Source organism: Pimephales promelas, chromosome 23 (assembly GCF_988280905.1).
Source record: "Pimephales promelas chromosome 23, fPimPro1.hap1.1, whole genome shotgun sequence".
Taxonomy (NCBI): domain Eukaryota; kingdom Metazoa; phylum Chordata; class Actinopteri; order Cypriniformes; family Leuciscidae; genus Pimephales; species Pimephales promelas.
The window spans coordinates 17,629,014-17,645,133 of NC_142791.1; the positions used below are offsets into that span (position 1 = coordinate 17,629,014).

A 16,120-nucleotide genomic window follows, 5' to 3' on the forward strand; every position below is an offset into this window, starting at 1 on the left:
ATATATATATATATATATATATATATATATATTATATTATATTATATATCTTAATCAAGCTTTTAGGATCATTAAGAGCAAATATCCCTGCCGGACATCACTTTTGGCAACTCTGTTTATGTAGAAATTACATTAACCAAGATTAGTAAATGCAAAGCACTGCTGTTTCATGGTAGCTGCTGCATTAAAGAGTTACTGATATTTGCTGCTTTGACACGTTAGGCTCTCGGGGTCATGTGACCTCTGCCCTTCTGTCAATGGGTAACTGACCCTGTGACCTCCCTAGTGCTTTAGATTGCAAAATTCTTTAGTCTTCACCAGAGTTGTGTTGAAACACACACAATCCTTTATATGACCAGGCATAACTTTCTATACATTTAACATAATGGAACTCATGGACTTTAAATGAGAAACAGTAAGAGTTTTCCGATTTCAAAGTTTAATCACCTTAAGCAATACCGGTGCTTACAGGATTCGTCACACAGCTTCACATTAAGACTGTGTGGAAATCGTCAGCATAAAAGGAGTGAATCATGTTTGTGGTCCACTCTCAGAAGGCAGTCGTCACTGTCTGGGTTGTGGGAATGTAGGCTGGGAGTTTTTCAGAACTAATTTTAGAAACTTAAAATATCACAATACATTTTGTGGGTGGATGAATGAAATATTACTTGATATTATGATCTGAATAATTTTGGAAGAAAAAGCTAAAATATTTTTACAAACTTCAATATTAGACACCTTTACATTCTTAAAATGAAGGTTCTTTATTGGCATCTGTAGTTTAATAAAGAACCTTCATCGGTAACTCTTTAAAATAATGGTCCGTAGTTAACAAGTAGCTATGCAGGAAGTAATAGGTAGTACTGCATTAACACCGAACTTAATACTATTAACTAATATGGAAGCAATACTGAGCATTAAGTAATAGGTAATTTAGTACAAAGGTAGTTCCTTGGTAGGTATTTGAGTATTACTAAAGAAATATATCCTCATTGAGAACTACTTGTGAACTAAGAAATAATAACCAATTAATTACTAATCACAAAAATGTCTAAAAAGTGAACAATTGTGGGGGTTTTATACTCTTAACATGGATCATAACATTTCAGAAGCACGTGCCTCAAATGGGTTCTTTGTGGAAACCAGTTTATGAAGTTTATACATCCCCCCAAATACATTAGCTAGGTTGAGATTGTGACCACTACTCTTGCCAGGATGGACGCATGTTCTCTGTTTATTTAAAACTTAAACATAAAATAATCCTAATAAAGACAGTTTTTAAAAATAAACCTTAAATAATTAGGAAGTGATGCTGACACTCTCATGATTGGATTAGTTCACTATTATGAGCTCTATTGAATGTCAGTCACATATATCTCAGACTCCAAAGACCTATAACTTTATGTTACAGTAGCTGCCTGAGGAGGACTTCTCTTTAGGACATGCTGTTCACTTGTCAAAAACAATTAGCATCTTTAATGAAGAAATTATCACTTCTACTAGTTTGCAAACCATATTTTGTTTGGAAAATTCATTCCAAAATCTCACTTTCAAGACTCGTCCCTCAACAAACAAACAAGACAAAAGTTTCAGAATAACCGTGGCTCATGTTACGGTAACAGAGGTTGGATCTGTGTCTTTGGCTGCTGGTTTATAAATAACATTTTGCTTGGAGTCTTTTTTAAACCTGTAGAGAGAGACAGAGAGAGAAGCATGTGAAGTCCAAAAATCGGAGAGCAGTAAAAGTTACAAACACAAGCTGTCTTAAATCAAGAGGCGATGAATAAGACGGGCATGAACATACTTTGAGTACTTTTTCTTCTGTCGATATGTGTACATGGAGAAGACCAGCAATGTGACGGCGAAGAGAACCCCAAACGTTATGGCCAGGATGTGCCCTGTCAACACACATCACATTGTCTCCAGTCCACTTGTAGTCAGGTTTGCATTACACATTACAGTAAATGAGAGATTCTTACATTTGGCTCCACTAGTTTTCATTACACCGCTGCCGTGTGTTTCAAGCCGTGGAGCTTCTCTGGCTTCTGTGGAAAGCAACACTTAATCTACATACACTGATAAATGTGAATTACGCATCATATGTGTTATCAGCCAAATACAGCACAATGTATGTTGCATGATTTCTTATCTACTGGCTTTAGGGTTTCTAGTTAGGGCCGGATCTACCATATAGATAATCTGGGCACGTGCTCAGGGGCACTTGCGCAGAGAGGGGCCCTCAGTGATCGGAGTTTTTTTTTTGTTGTGCGCTACACAAAAATAGTATAGGCTTGGCCTTGAACTTGAAAATCATCCAATCAGAATTTTTTTTAAAAGCCCAGCAGGGCGGCAAAGAGAAAAAAAAAAAGGAAAATGAAGAGAAAGAAGTTCCTGCTATTAAAAATATCTAAATAGCTTTTTTAAAAGAGCTTTTTAAAAGAATTGCTGCCCTCTACCACCTACGCTCAGCCTCTGCTAACGGTAGCAAAGGTTAGCTTTAACGAAGAAGTTGTGGAAAAAGGCAGATGAGGCCGAAACGATCGCTCATTTAAAAAAAATAATGATAACAAAGTTTTATAAGCTCAAATGCTCACCTTGCTCTGTTCTGTGATATGCGTTCGTGACTCTCCTGTTCGAACTCGTTCATCAAAATGAACAAATCTTTTTTTTGAGTCATTTGGTTCATTCAATGAACAAAATGAACGAATTGACTCGGGAAAAAATATTCAGTTTGTGAACAGGAGAGTCACAAACGTGCATAACAGAACAGAGCAAGGCGACCAAGATGATACTCTTCTAGGGGCCACTGAAAGTTGTGAAGAAAGCAGTTGCATAAACATATAGCCGTTAAGTGTCTTAAGAACTGCTCACCCACTGGCGATTAACACGTGCTAATGATCAGTCGCATTTATATTAGACTATTCTACAATTTTAATGTTACACAGATCTAAAAGAGACCTAATGTACATACTTCCCGTAGTGGAAGCCGTGCGGAAAGATGTCAGCACTTTTCTCCCGTGCAGAAGTTGTGGCGCTCTGAAGTTTTTGGACAGAAGCTTGTTGTGTTCAGTCTTCAGCGAGTCCTCCAATGCCGCTAGCTAGCAGAAGAAAGAAGAACGCAGTGAGTTAAGCAAGATAATGCCATATAAATGTACATGTTTTTCGGACCAGGTTGAAGATGAGGTTGTGAGACAGCCTGACCTGTCTTCTTGACACTCTGATCGAGTCATTGAACAGAGTCCAGCTGACCGTTTGAAAGCAGGGAGGGGTCGTCAGGGACCCGGCGTACCTGTAAAACCCCTCCAGGCTGTTTGGCAGAAGATGGCGCACATTAAAACCAGGAATCTCAGTGTTTGACTCTGACAAAAAGACCATTAGAACAGGTTAGACGATAAGACATCTCCACTTGGTTCAGAAACATCAGCTATGCTTTTTTTAGTTGACAGATATTAAAGCATCTTCACACAGTCGAGTTAAGGCTGCTCAGATTTCAGTGTAAAGACACATAAAAGCCAAACTAAAATAAAGCCTAGATGGGCAATATGCATTTAAAGCATTTAAACTGAATGCCAAATTCACACACACACACACACACACACACAGATCAGTTGGAGACTGGCTAGTTGAGCTAGCCTAGAAATCTAGACGCACCCTAGTGGCAGCAAAAATGATTTTGCAGCCCATTGTGGTCTAGCAATTCTCCGTTGGCTTTCGAAGTAAACCAAACTCTGGTCAGGCCAATCACATTGTTTATAGAGTTGGTGGGCGGGCTTAACACAATGACAGCAGAGTTGTGACGGTTCTGTGCCGTGATTTTCCATAGGTGATTTCCCTGCTACTTGAAAACAAACAAGATGCTGCTGGCGCACAGCGGTCTTTCGAATCGGCTTTGGCACGCGACTCTGGACGACTTGGAGTCATTCTTAAAAAAGATATGTTCGAAGTTTTGATGAACGGATACGGAAAAAGTGTAATATATCAACTAGCTCCGCTGGTGGGAAAATGCATGGGACTCACTCAGCCACAGCCGTTCATTTCACTTGTTGGTTGTAGCGCTAACCTATTGCGTGCAGAGGGATATTGAAGACAACCATTTATCCCGCCCCTCGGACTGAGGTATGCCAATTGTGAATTCCCAGACCTAAAATCTTGATGTAGGTCTGGCTTGCCAGGCTATAGTTGAGCCACAAAATCCAACTAAATTTTAAAAATAAATATAATCTACGCTGTAACAGAAAGCAGTCTTTGATAATGTCTAAATATATATCCAAACAACCCTGTTTATAAATAGACCTTAATAAGTATCACATTTGATTTGATTTATTTATTTTAACCAAATGGCATGTAATCTGCATATTTTTAACCTCCATATCAAGCAGTAATAATAAACAGTATTGGATATAAAAAATAATAAAATGTGTTTTTTACTTTCTATTTGTATTTTTATATATATAAATAAATGGTGTTTCATTTATTATTTAGAGGAAATTACTGTTTGCAATACTGGCATCATGTTGAGAAAGTTTGGTGTGAATTGTGTGAAGCCTTTCGGAGCAGTCATTCAAAATACACATTATAAAATGTACAGCATATCTGACTTCCAGTTGGTCAGAGATAATGACTGTAAATTAGAAAGTTGTCTGACTTGTTGAAAACAATATACAGTATGTACCGAGTTTGGCGACTATTGGTAAAATTAACTTTAGTCAAAAGGTGGCGCTACTGAGTGCCTTTTGAGCATGTTAAGGACTCCAAAAGTGCTCTAAATGCCTGCTCTGAATACCTTTGTAGTTTAAGTGTGATTTGTGCCTCTTCTGATCAGCATTAAACAGTCCAGAATATTTTCTATGACAGATTTTCATTGTAAATCTGGCATTAGTTCCAGTTCTTACCCTCTTTGCTGATGTCTTTTAAAGCAGACAGGATCTTTTCATAGTTGTCATTTTCATGCAGGCCAATCTGTTGAGGAAAAAGTCAAAAGAAAATATTAACAAACGCATTGCAAAGATGTTATTGGTATCAATAAAACCCCATTCTGCTGCTTAGAAAACTTTACTGTAGCCAGAAAGAATTTTGGTCAAAAGACTTACACCTATAAATCCTCCTAACACTGCCAATCCATCAGCTTTACTAGCAGCCTCGATCAGATTTGCATATTTGGAGTTATAATGAACCACGTGGATCTGAGGAAATGAGGAAATGGGGAAATTGTCGTAACATAGTATTTTGCAATATGTTACACATTATTTGCAATGTTTGTAATCACTTATGATTAGGAAAGAAAGAATCTGCAGACTTTTTCATTGTTGACTCTTAGGGAAAAGTTGACTTAATGATGGAATCGTTTGTTAAAGAAAGCTGAGATGAAGTAGCCTGGTTAAAACCAGACCATTCTCAGTTGTAACTTTCAGAGCAAATCTAAATTTGCCGGAAGTTGTCTGGGTTTTCCCAGGCTAGAGATGAAGGGGAGATGTGGAAAATTTTTCTGCCAGTCAGTGTTTTGTTTTGTTTTTTAACATTTTAAACAAAATTTCAAACTCCAGGCAAAAGAATGCATTTGCTAGATGTATGGCCTGTACCTGTAAGTATGCTGGTTTGAAAACTATAGAAAATATGGAATTCAGTTTAGATTTTGTACATGCATTTAATTTGTTAATCAAAATTACTTGATCAAAATTAGTTTTACACCAATCTGCATCAACTTATTTTCCTAACTTTTTATTCAAAAATGAAATGTAAAACATTTTATTCTAAAACAGCAAACAAGTTGTAAAAATCGTTGAACAAATATATAGGCTACATATTTAAAACACATTCATAAAAAAAAAAACAATACACAGTGGGCACAATCTCATGGCAGTTCATAACTGTTTTGAGTTTTGGTGAGTTGATGGCTAATCCACACAAATTCATCTTCCCATTTGCATGTTTTTGCATGATCTACATACAGCTCGTTGATGGTTATAGGGCTGGAGCTTCATGCTTACATTTATGAAGAAAAAAAAAACAAATTTTCTTACGGATCACATCATATGAATTCGTATCTTATCGTCACCTCGTTCAATAGTTATGGTTTCTGGTTTGATCAGTTTGGGAATGCCATGATATTTGCTCTTATTGCCTGTTGCCTTACATTAGCCACTTCAACTTTGTCTTTGATCTTTGAACATGATCTCTAAACGATAAAAGGTCATTACCTTTTATCGTTTAGAGATCATGTTCCAAGATAAAAGACAATCCTGCAATTTTAAGGCGTGAATTTTAATGCGTTTTCCAGAAAAGACTGCATGTGTGAAAGCGGCTCTAGTTTTATAAACGGCCTCCATCTCTGCCCACCTCAGCAGGGAAATGTACTTTATCCACGGTGTGCTCTGAGCCAGGGTCCGCTGTAGTTCCCCAGTGAAAGTGAAGCTGGGCTGCGACGTACACATGGTCAAAGCCCGTCACGATGCGCATGCTGCTCGGCAGGCTCAGCTGCACTGACAGAAGAACAGCAAACATGCACTTCAGGTTTAGTACAATGATCAACATATGCCAGCCAAACGGTGGACCTTTCACACCGGAACAATAGAAAGAGTGAAACAAATCAGAAGAATAGTCTGGTTTCAACCGAGGGCAAAAGTGTTACACTTCATATCATTGTTCACTTTCCTTTTTGAACACAAAATTAAATTAAAAGGACATTTTTATAATATATATATATATATATATATTAAATAAAAGATTGCTTGATTGCTTAAACGTATCATAAAATAATTCCAAGCGACTGTTTTTTGAATGAATTATCCCTATTTGACAGCCTTTTATTTGGTGAAATTTAATCTTTCAAAATCAACAGCAAAACAATTGGTCAATAAATAAAGTAAAATTAAGTCAACATTAATAATTTTGTATTTAAAGCTACTCTTTTAAACTTTACACTTTTGGTCCTCTAGCAGTAAAAATATTCAAACTGGCAACAAGTGACCTTCTTTATGAGTGAATTTATTAAGACTAAATCCTTCACTCAACAAATTTGATCAACACTGATTCAGGACCGAAACATGTGACAGTCATTGAAACATTCACTCAACTGTGTTTTCAAAAACTGATTCATTTGGAAACGAAACACTGCTATTGCGTGTTGCTCGGAGATGTAACAATTGCTTTGACTTAATTTTAAAGTTTTGTTGAAGCAAAAATACACAAAATAACTTACAGTATATTAAGTGTCCTAAACTTTAAACACAATATTGCAACTTTTTGTTTGTTAAACAGCAATTTACTTATAACACTTTTGTAATTCCAGAGATGTTTTGTTCTGGTGTGCAGACGCTACATTCATCCATGCTGGAAATCTTGCGTTTGGCCTTGACTTACGTGTGTGTCCGTTGTTGAAGAGTGTGAGAGCGGGCGAGCCGGTGAGATCATAACCCTCCAGCCGAATGGCAGGGAGTCTGGGCTCATAGAAAACCTTACGAGTGTCTATGTTGATTGGAGACTGAGACTTTCCCCTGCAGTGCTCAAATGCAGATGGCCATCGTTCCTGATCTGAGACAGTGAAAATCATTAATAACAGCCTGAACAATATCACTTTATTCAAAATTTCACAGCCTGGTGACAAATAGCAGTATTCTTCAAATGTATTGGACTAAATACAAAAAAAGCACTAGCATATATAAATCTTCTTCAGGACACAGTTGAATTTCTTTGCTAAGATGAGCATTTATGGTTAAAAAGTATACAAATGTTTATTTGTTTAGAAAATGGCCACTGGTTGGTCTAGAGACTTTGAAGATGCACTGGAACTCACATTTGGACCTCAAAACTCACTGTTTTCCTCAAAAACCTTCATTTCTTTTCGACCTCAGAAAGAAAGACATGAACTTCTTGGATGGCGTGGGAAATAGTAAATTATCAGGAAATTTTAAAACTGAAGTGAATTAAGGTTCTCATTCATGTGGTTCATTTAGGCTACAAAACACTAACTATGGAAAATTGCTCCTTGGTTCGCTTTATGAGTGACACAGGTGACGAGGCCCATGAAGTGCTCTATAATAAACAAGCAGTTCATATGAAACTGACAAGGGACAAAGAAACATGAATAAAAGCAGCAAAGAGTATTGGCATAATATATTGTTTAGAACGTGAGTACTGCAAGCTTTATCCGGAACACCTCACGTATACCGCATATAGTGCTCACATTCAACACACATGCAGGACACCATTACCTGAAACGCTTCAGTGTATGGAAACATATGCTCATGATCGAAACACAGATTGTGACAGGACACAGTTTACTGTGTTTCTGACAACATAACATGACATTTTTTACAGATGTTTTGTCATTTCAAACTAATGTGTTGCAGCGTGAACAAGGACACGTCTTCAGCAGGACAGAGGGACACATCCCATGGCCAGTGTATTAGCAAGATTTCATGTTGACCTGATTTGATTGTAATTACATTCATATGTTATTAAATGACTTGCACAAAAAAATCTAGTCTTTTAACGAAATACTGTAAGTGTTTCAAAATTTCTAAACTAAATGGTAACACTTTACAGTAAGGTTACATGAATTATGCATTAATTCATGCATTAATATCTCGTTAATCATCAGGAACTAACATGATGAGTTCCACGTTTTTCATTCATAACTTCATGGATGACCAACACCGTAATTAAAACATTAACTAAGATGAGCACATCATGAATTATGATTTATTACCCATGATCATTATGTTTTCTTCATTCACATGTTATGCCACCTAATAGCACATTGTTCATCAGTGTTTCCGTCGAGGGGCCACACACACAATGAAGTCATTGATAGATATTGATATAGTTAATGATGACTTCTGCATTGGACAGACCCCAAAATAGACCAATCACAGCTCACAGCACACAAATTCTGTTGACATTTAAATACAGTAGCATTAACATTAAAATAACAGTAACATTAACTAAGCATATCTATCAATGACTTCATTGTGTGTGTGGCATGTATTAATGCACGAATGAATGCATAATTTATGCATGAATTTATACATGAATTCATGATAGAGTATCCTTACCGTAAAGTGTTACCAACCAGATAATATGAATTACGATTCCCTTCACTCACTGTCTATTATACTACAGTGTTACTAGGACATGACTCATTAAAGTACTTTAACTAGTAAGACTGTCTGCTAGTAAGTTTGCAATTCAGTAAAATCATAAGGAAAAAGTTATTTAAAGGAAAAGGAAAGGAAAAAAGTTATTGTGGGCAGTTATAGTATATATATATATATATATTTACCATGGTAACCCCACTGGTGCTGATGAGAAGAACCTGTGAAGAATGGAAAGAGATTATGTCAGGAAAGAAAGACTTTCTTGCAAAGCTTGACTGTTAAAAATGTTTGTGTGTGCATGCGTGTGAAATATTTTTTGTCTTATTTAGTAATTTTTAGTAATCAGTTTTGCACATATTTTTCATCACTTAAGATAAGTCATAGTAGCACTACTAGCACAACACAAATAATATCCTGCAACAGAGCAGAGTTTAGATGAAAAACACGTACGTAAATTCATGAATTAAATTCTAAATACTAAATATTAAAGTGATGAGATGTGTGAAACTAAAGTAAGGAAATTCTGATGCTTGTAATGGACATCAATAATATCTTTATAACAGTGTAGCCGAGTAGCCGATACTAAATGCATATAAATATCAATGTCTAAGTAAGATGATATTTCAATGCTTAGTTTAATAATCTAAGCTCTAATTTTGAAACAAATAAAACAATGCAATCCAATGATGATTGAGAGATGAACAAATAAACCTTCATCAAAAGCCTGATGATCATATTTTTGCTCTTGATTTTTCTATAAAATGTTTCTTGGACAATCAAATAAACCTGAGTTGCTTCAGTCCAGTAAATGTTCATCTTGAAATACAATCAAAAATCTTTTGATAACCGTTAATAAAGCTCTAATAACTTTGGTCACTGCAAATACATGAAGTCGACGACTCGGAAGAACTCGTTTTGCTGCTTTTACCTCTAATGACTGAGTGTTTCCAAATTTTCAACACACTTTTAGTGTATATAATTACTTTGAGAAACAGTAATAATATCAGCTATAACTGTAATATACTAATGCACTACTAGAAATGAGTAGTCCTTAGACTATTATTTCAGCAATCCAGGCTCAGGTAGAAGAAAAACTGTGAGAACAGGTTTGGTCATTCTGAGCAGGACTGAGAAAGACAGTCTCTTTTCCTTATTCACACACATCAGCACACACACACAATCCCTCCTTCATTCAGCACAGTCAATGTGAGCATTATGTGCTCCAGGACAGACGCCTGATGCTAAGATGACCGCTGAACCTGATACGCATTAACCAAATTCAACGCTCAGGCAAAAGCAAGAAGAGGCCACATTGCGCGTCTCAAACATCTGATGCACTTTCTGCAGATGCAGAGGTGTCAGAACATGCATGGCCGTGTTTCACTGAGTCAGTGTGAAAGATTGCTCATCATAGAGTAAGTCATAAGGATGACTTTATGTGCCGTGTGTTTTGTGGTCATTGTTTGTGGTCAGCACTAGATCAAACTCCTGTGAGCTTTACGTAAAGGCAAATCCGCGGCTATGTGTGCATTAAACGCACAACACTGAGACAAAGAACCACACAACATGATGCTGATGTTCAGAATAACATCACACTCGCATAATCGCATTAAATATCTCAACTGCCCATGTTTGCCATTTTCTGTCATTCATTTTGAAACTGGCACATTAAAGTCACCATGAAATCAAAATGAACAAATCATATTAATGATTTACCAGTGCACATCATTATTGATTTAAACTCATGTTTCTGGTAATATTGAATCAGAATATCTTCTTCTTGCAGCATCTTTTCTCTTCTTTGATGAATAACCTGTCAATCACATGAGATCCACCAATAGCAAACCACAACCATCTAATCATCTCCCCACAGACAAAGTCAAGCCCCGCCCACATTTGATCTGGTTCCAGAAGCAGTTTCACTCGGTTATACGGCACAATAGGGGGGAAAAAAACTATTGCAGGATCAATTTAATACTAACTTTTAGTAGATCTGATGTAATTCAGGCACAAACTTTGGGTCTCATTTAATTTATGAAACATTCGTAAATATGCGAGTAGATATGAGAGTAATTTGCGCATAAAGAGACGTTCCCAAAAACTCTTCTCCTGATTCACAAATACTTCGTAAACGTCAGAAGTGATAGTGAAATGTGTGTGTATGTTAATGAATTCCAACCAGTCGTAAATGGGATGCGCGTGCACGTTCATTCTCAATTACCATAAATCCCGCCCATTGTATCCGACTGACATCATATAATAACATGAATGCGAATGAAAAAGAAAGATTTCTCGGATGCAGAAATTGAAGTTTTATTATCAGAGGTTCATTCAAAACGCCACATTTTATTTTCAAGCGTAGCCTGGCTCTCATAATAAAAGTAAAAAGAAAAAACGTATGCAATTACTATATAAAATATTTTTTTTCAAAATGGTGTTTAAATATATACACGATTAAGGTGAATTAAATGCAGCCTTATTAATGAGCAAAACGTTCGGATGTTAAGCTTACCACATACACGTGGCTGGGAGTCTAGATTTCCTGCGTACCAACTAACATTTGGAAAATACGAACAGTTTAAAGGAGCTAAACGCAAGTCTCTGAGTTTTTGCAGAACTACGCCCCCTCTGGCGACAAGCGAAACTGCAACCAGAGCTGTGCGCGTTCATGGAGGAACACACACACACACACACGCACGTTTGCGCGAGCTGTTCATAACCTAAGGAGCATCAGCTGCACACTGTGCGGCACACATCTTTTGTTACAGTCATAATGAGGTAATACAGTAATAAATCTGCAAGTCATTTAAAATATATGAAAGGAAAGGCATTCGAGTAAATTACACACAATGTGTGTGAGAGGGGGAAACGGGGGTAGTAGAAAACTTCGGTTTTTGTTTCCATCTATCTCCCTGTGCTTACTGTATCCACTTATGATTGAATTATTATGGAAACACGTTCGTATAGGACCCGTTTGAGTCCTAGAGCAGACCGGAGATCTCTCCGTTTGTTGAAAGCTTCCCGATGTCGACTCTCGTCTTATTCCGACGCCTGGCACTGGACAGACTGAAGTTTTATTTTCTTTGTCTCACGCGGAGTTTGCGTTGGGGTTTGTAATGAACTACAAGCCGGTCTCTTTCCGCGCCATACAGATATGAAGTGCACGTCACCGAAAGCAACAGATATGAGCTAGATTTTATTAATCATCGGCTAATTTCAAAATCAGCAAAGACAGCAATAAGAGATATCGGCAACAGGCCTGGTAAGATCAATTCATTTCTTTACTTTTAATGAAGATGGTAGTGTTAAGCGTCTGCGACTTACTTTCACTTTGATTTGCGATAGATTGCGGCGCGCTGGCTTGATGAAGGGGCTCAGCTCAGCTGCTCATCTGAGGTGATGCGCGTCGTCATATATGACTAAAATAACATGACATATAGCTTGGTTTCAACAACCAGATGCATTTACACTTGTCCAATTTCGTCTGGAATGCGGCCCAGACCACGTCCTCAAGTGATTTGAGCGATCGGATTCATCCGTCTCTAACGCGTTTCGGAGGGCATTTACACCCTGGTCTTTTCACGATCGAATAGCTATCCGATCACAGAAAACACATGAAGTGACCAGGTGTGAACAGCCCCTTTGAATCCATCGTCTACTTTTGTGGAAAGCTGACTAGAGTTGTGTCGCTCGAGTTGTCTTCTCTGATACGGAGAACGGCGGCGAATAGCTACACGAACCTGCCAGACATAGCCAGGCGAGCGTGAACGCGCATGACGTCACGCCCAGTCTCAGATTCGAGCCCGAATCCCTCTTATATATTTCACTGTACAGGATTATAGAGGCGATCGCAGTGATCAGAGAAGGGCTCATTCAGCTCATCAGGCGATTGTTTAAGTATGTATGGGTTAGAAAATGGCTATTTTTAACATGAAATGTTGCGCAATGCACCTTTAATGAATCCGAAAATTTACGCCAGAACCACTTTACCCACGATTAACACAAAAATTCGTTCTGCTCGTGTTTCATGAATGAGACCCTTTGTCTCTATGGGGCTTTATATGTTTCAGCAGTGCTTTTACAACTGCTTTTGGAAATCTGAGTTTGTAATTGTGATTGTTTTTAAGTTCTTAATTATTCATGTGGAATCTTCTTACTTCCTGACTGCCTCCAGGACCACTGACGCAGATTTAATAAAGTGGAGATTTCACTCATGTGACCACCACACATTACACATTCTTTCTCACGCACATGTTTACGCACACCTATCCTTCCAGGGATTATCCAGCAGTTAGACACTTTTAAACAGGATCAAACACAAAAATATCCTACTTATTTTGGATTGTTCCAGTTTGTCAGGTTTGTGTCAGAATGTGTGTATGGGAAGTGATGAGTTGGAGACGCTGGACACTCTGAGAGGCACGTAGACCCAACGCTCTCCAACCACAAGAAACCACAAACCATCCAGGAATATGTGATGAATGTCTAACACTGACACTCACAAAACTCACACCAGGAAAGGTTAGCTTTAGACATCTTCTCTCTTCATTCATTACTGCATCTTTGTTTGTTTTCTGTAGGACTTTAAACATTTGCAGTGTTCTGACTTACTGTATCAATGTGATCATGGTAGAAGGACTTTCCTCTTGTGATGAATTATCACTTTTCATTTTTCCATTATCAATGGCATTGCTTCATCAGCTATTTCACAATACGCTAACAACAATCAAACATTAACTGGGAACATACCATAGTAAACACACACCCTTCATTTGATAATCGCAGGTTAACAAAGTAATAAAAATCTCCAGATACAACTGACATCAAATCTGCTAAAAAAAAAATATATCATATGTTCATACTGGTGTTGAGGTGATAATTACTCATTGGTGACATTTTATATCAGTCTATGTCCCAGAATGCACCTGTTGTGTAAAATCAGAGAGATGAAAGCCAGTAACCACCTAAAGCCAACAGTCATGATGAAGTCAGCAGGAGAAAACATTCATTATCTCACTTTCATAATTTGTGGTTTTTGCTAATTTCGCATAACAGGTTTTCTCAGTAATAATTGCTACTTCTGTGGCTTTAAATACCACATTTTTCTGCAATCAACCTGACTATGACTATTTGAATTCAGTATTTAAAGGTCAAGCTTTTCATTGACATGCATGTTTTAGCTCTTCGTTTTTATTTACTTCCCTGACTTTTCAATAAAAAGCCGGGGAAAACCAGAAAAATGAACAAACTTAAATATAGATCAGCAGAATTTAGATGACACACAATGACAATGATAAATGCATAACTGATTTAACGCTCAAATGCAGATTTACTCACCTTTACTGTGTTCCCCATCATCCCTCTCGCTGCTCCCATCTTCCTCAGAGGAGGATGAAGATGCAGTGACGAGCACCTGTAGATAAAGGATGAGGAACATAAGCAGCAGCATGTTAACCTCACAGGTCCAGTCTAACTCACACACTCATACACAGAACCGGTCTCAGCCTGTGCTGGAGGGACTCACAGGAGCCTGGGACTGGGGCCGGGCTTCACACAGTAAACCAATCACAACGCTCAAGCTGCTCAAGGTGCCTGGACATCTCTCTCTCTCTCTCTCTCTCTCTCTCTCTCTCTCTCTCTCTCTCTCTCAGAGTTAGAATGTAACCAAGTCTCTCACTCTCTCATAAACCACATCTCTCCCTCCTTCCTTGATCAAAGTTCAGTGTGAATGAGCTTCAAACTGAGTAGCTAATTCTTTTAAAGGCTATTTTTCAGATACAATTTGCTCCCAAATTTAGTCCAAAATTTGCAGTCTAAAGTTTAAGTATTTAAACAAACTTGGAAAAAGAGAAATGTTCTTCTTTTGTGGATTACAGTTTTTCTAAATTACTTAAACACTAAACCTCATTCTCTAAGAACAAATTCTCAGTAGCCTAAAAACCAATTTGTCAAATAAATCACTGTTTTTGTTTTCACAATCATCTTTTTGTTTCTGTAAAGTATTGAAGGAGTAGTTCACTTAAAAAAAAAAAACTTTTGCTTATAATTTAATTACCCCATGTCATCCAAGATATCCATGTCATTCTTTCTTCAGTCGAAAAGAAATTAAAGGGTCACTTCACCCATTTGCATTAAGCTTTGTATCTTTAGAAACCCAGTCATATTTTTGAATGGTCATGGTTTTTTTCCTTATTTTCCCCTGAGATGGGAGAAATAAGGATTTAAGTGTTTAACTTCCTGCTTATCGTGACGTAAAAATCGTCATTTTGCGTCACGATAAGCAGGAAGTCATTTTTCATTAAAATCTTTAGAACTACATATGTTAGCTCATTATTATTCCAGGGTGTGGAAACCACTCACCCTACAAGCCTATTACAGATCAGTGGGTGGGGCTTCACTTGCAGAAACTGAAATCAATATCCGCCATCTTGTTTGGAAGCTAAGCTAACAAGCGCTGTGGAGATCGTAAGTTATGACAATGATGGAAGAAACTAAACATGATATGGAAGAGGAGGATTTTGAAATTCTGCTGCTCGAATCCGATGTTCGTGACTATCTTTACGAGGCGCAGTATAGTTTAGAGCAGCTGAGGCTGATGGAGGAACAGGAGACGCCGAGGCGGCGGCCTGTCGTGGTCGAGGACCCCGCACTGACTCTGGCGCTGGGCGGATTGCTGTTGTCTGTACTCTCGCTGTGTGCTACGGCCTACGGACACAGAGTCCGTCTGCTGCAGAGAATTTCAACGATGGCAATTTCTCCTGGAAGAAATCTCTGAATCAGACGAGAACACGGACTTTTTTGTTGTGATAGTTTCGCCCGACTAAATATCCAGGTAACATACAGTAATTCACCAAACAGAAATAAATACAAATGAGGTGTAATTCACTAATGAGTTTGCCAATGTAACGTTAACAGGGTTTGTTGTTGTGGGAAGGAGGAGGCAGGAACCGGCGAACATTTAAGCATTTTAATAGTAAAATGAATAAATACAAAACGAAAGTATAAGCCAGCAGCTCCTCATTGGC

At 37.8% G+C, this 16,120-nt stretch overlaps 1 protein-coding gene across 1 annotated transcript; it reads right to left on the reverse strand.

Moving 5' to 3' along the window:
- Positions 1–1,216: 1,216 nt before the first annotated feature.
- ca9 (carbonic anhydrase 9) lies at positions 1,217–14,603 on the reverse strand. Its single transcript, XM_039675381.2, has 11 exons — positions 14,433–14,603; positions 9,281–9,313; positions 7,360–7,530; positions 6,337–6,479; positions 5,091–5,183; positions 4,893–4,959; positions 3,202–3,359; positions 2,972–3,098; positions 1,980–2,045; positions 1,805–1,898; positions 1,217–1,687 (listed from the first exon to the last, which is right to left on the reverse strand). Exons 1-11 carry the CDS (start codon positions 14,542–14,544, stop codon positions 1,606–1,608), a joined length of 1,146 nt encoding a protein of 381 aa, XP_039531315.2. The 5' UTR covers positions 14,545–14,603; the 3' UTR covers positions 1,217–1,605.
- Between the last annotated feature and the right edge of the window lie 1,517 nt (positions 14,604–16,120).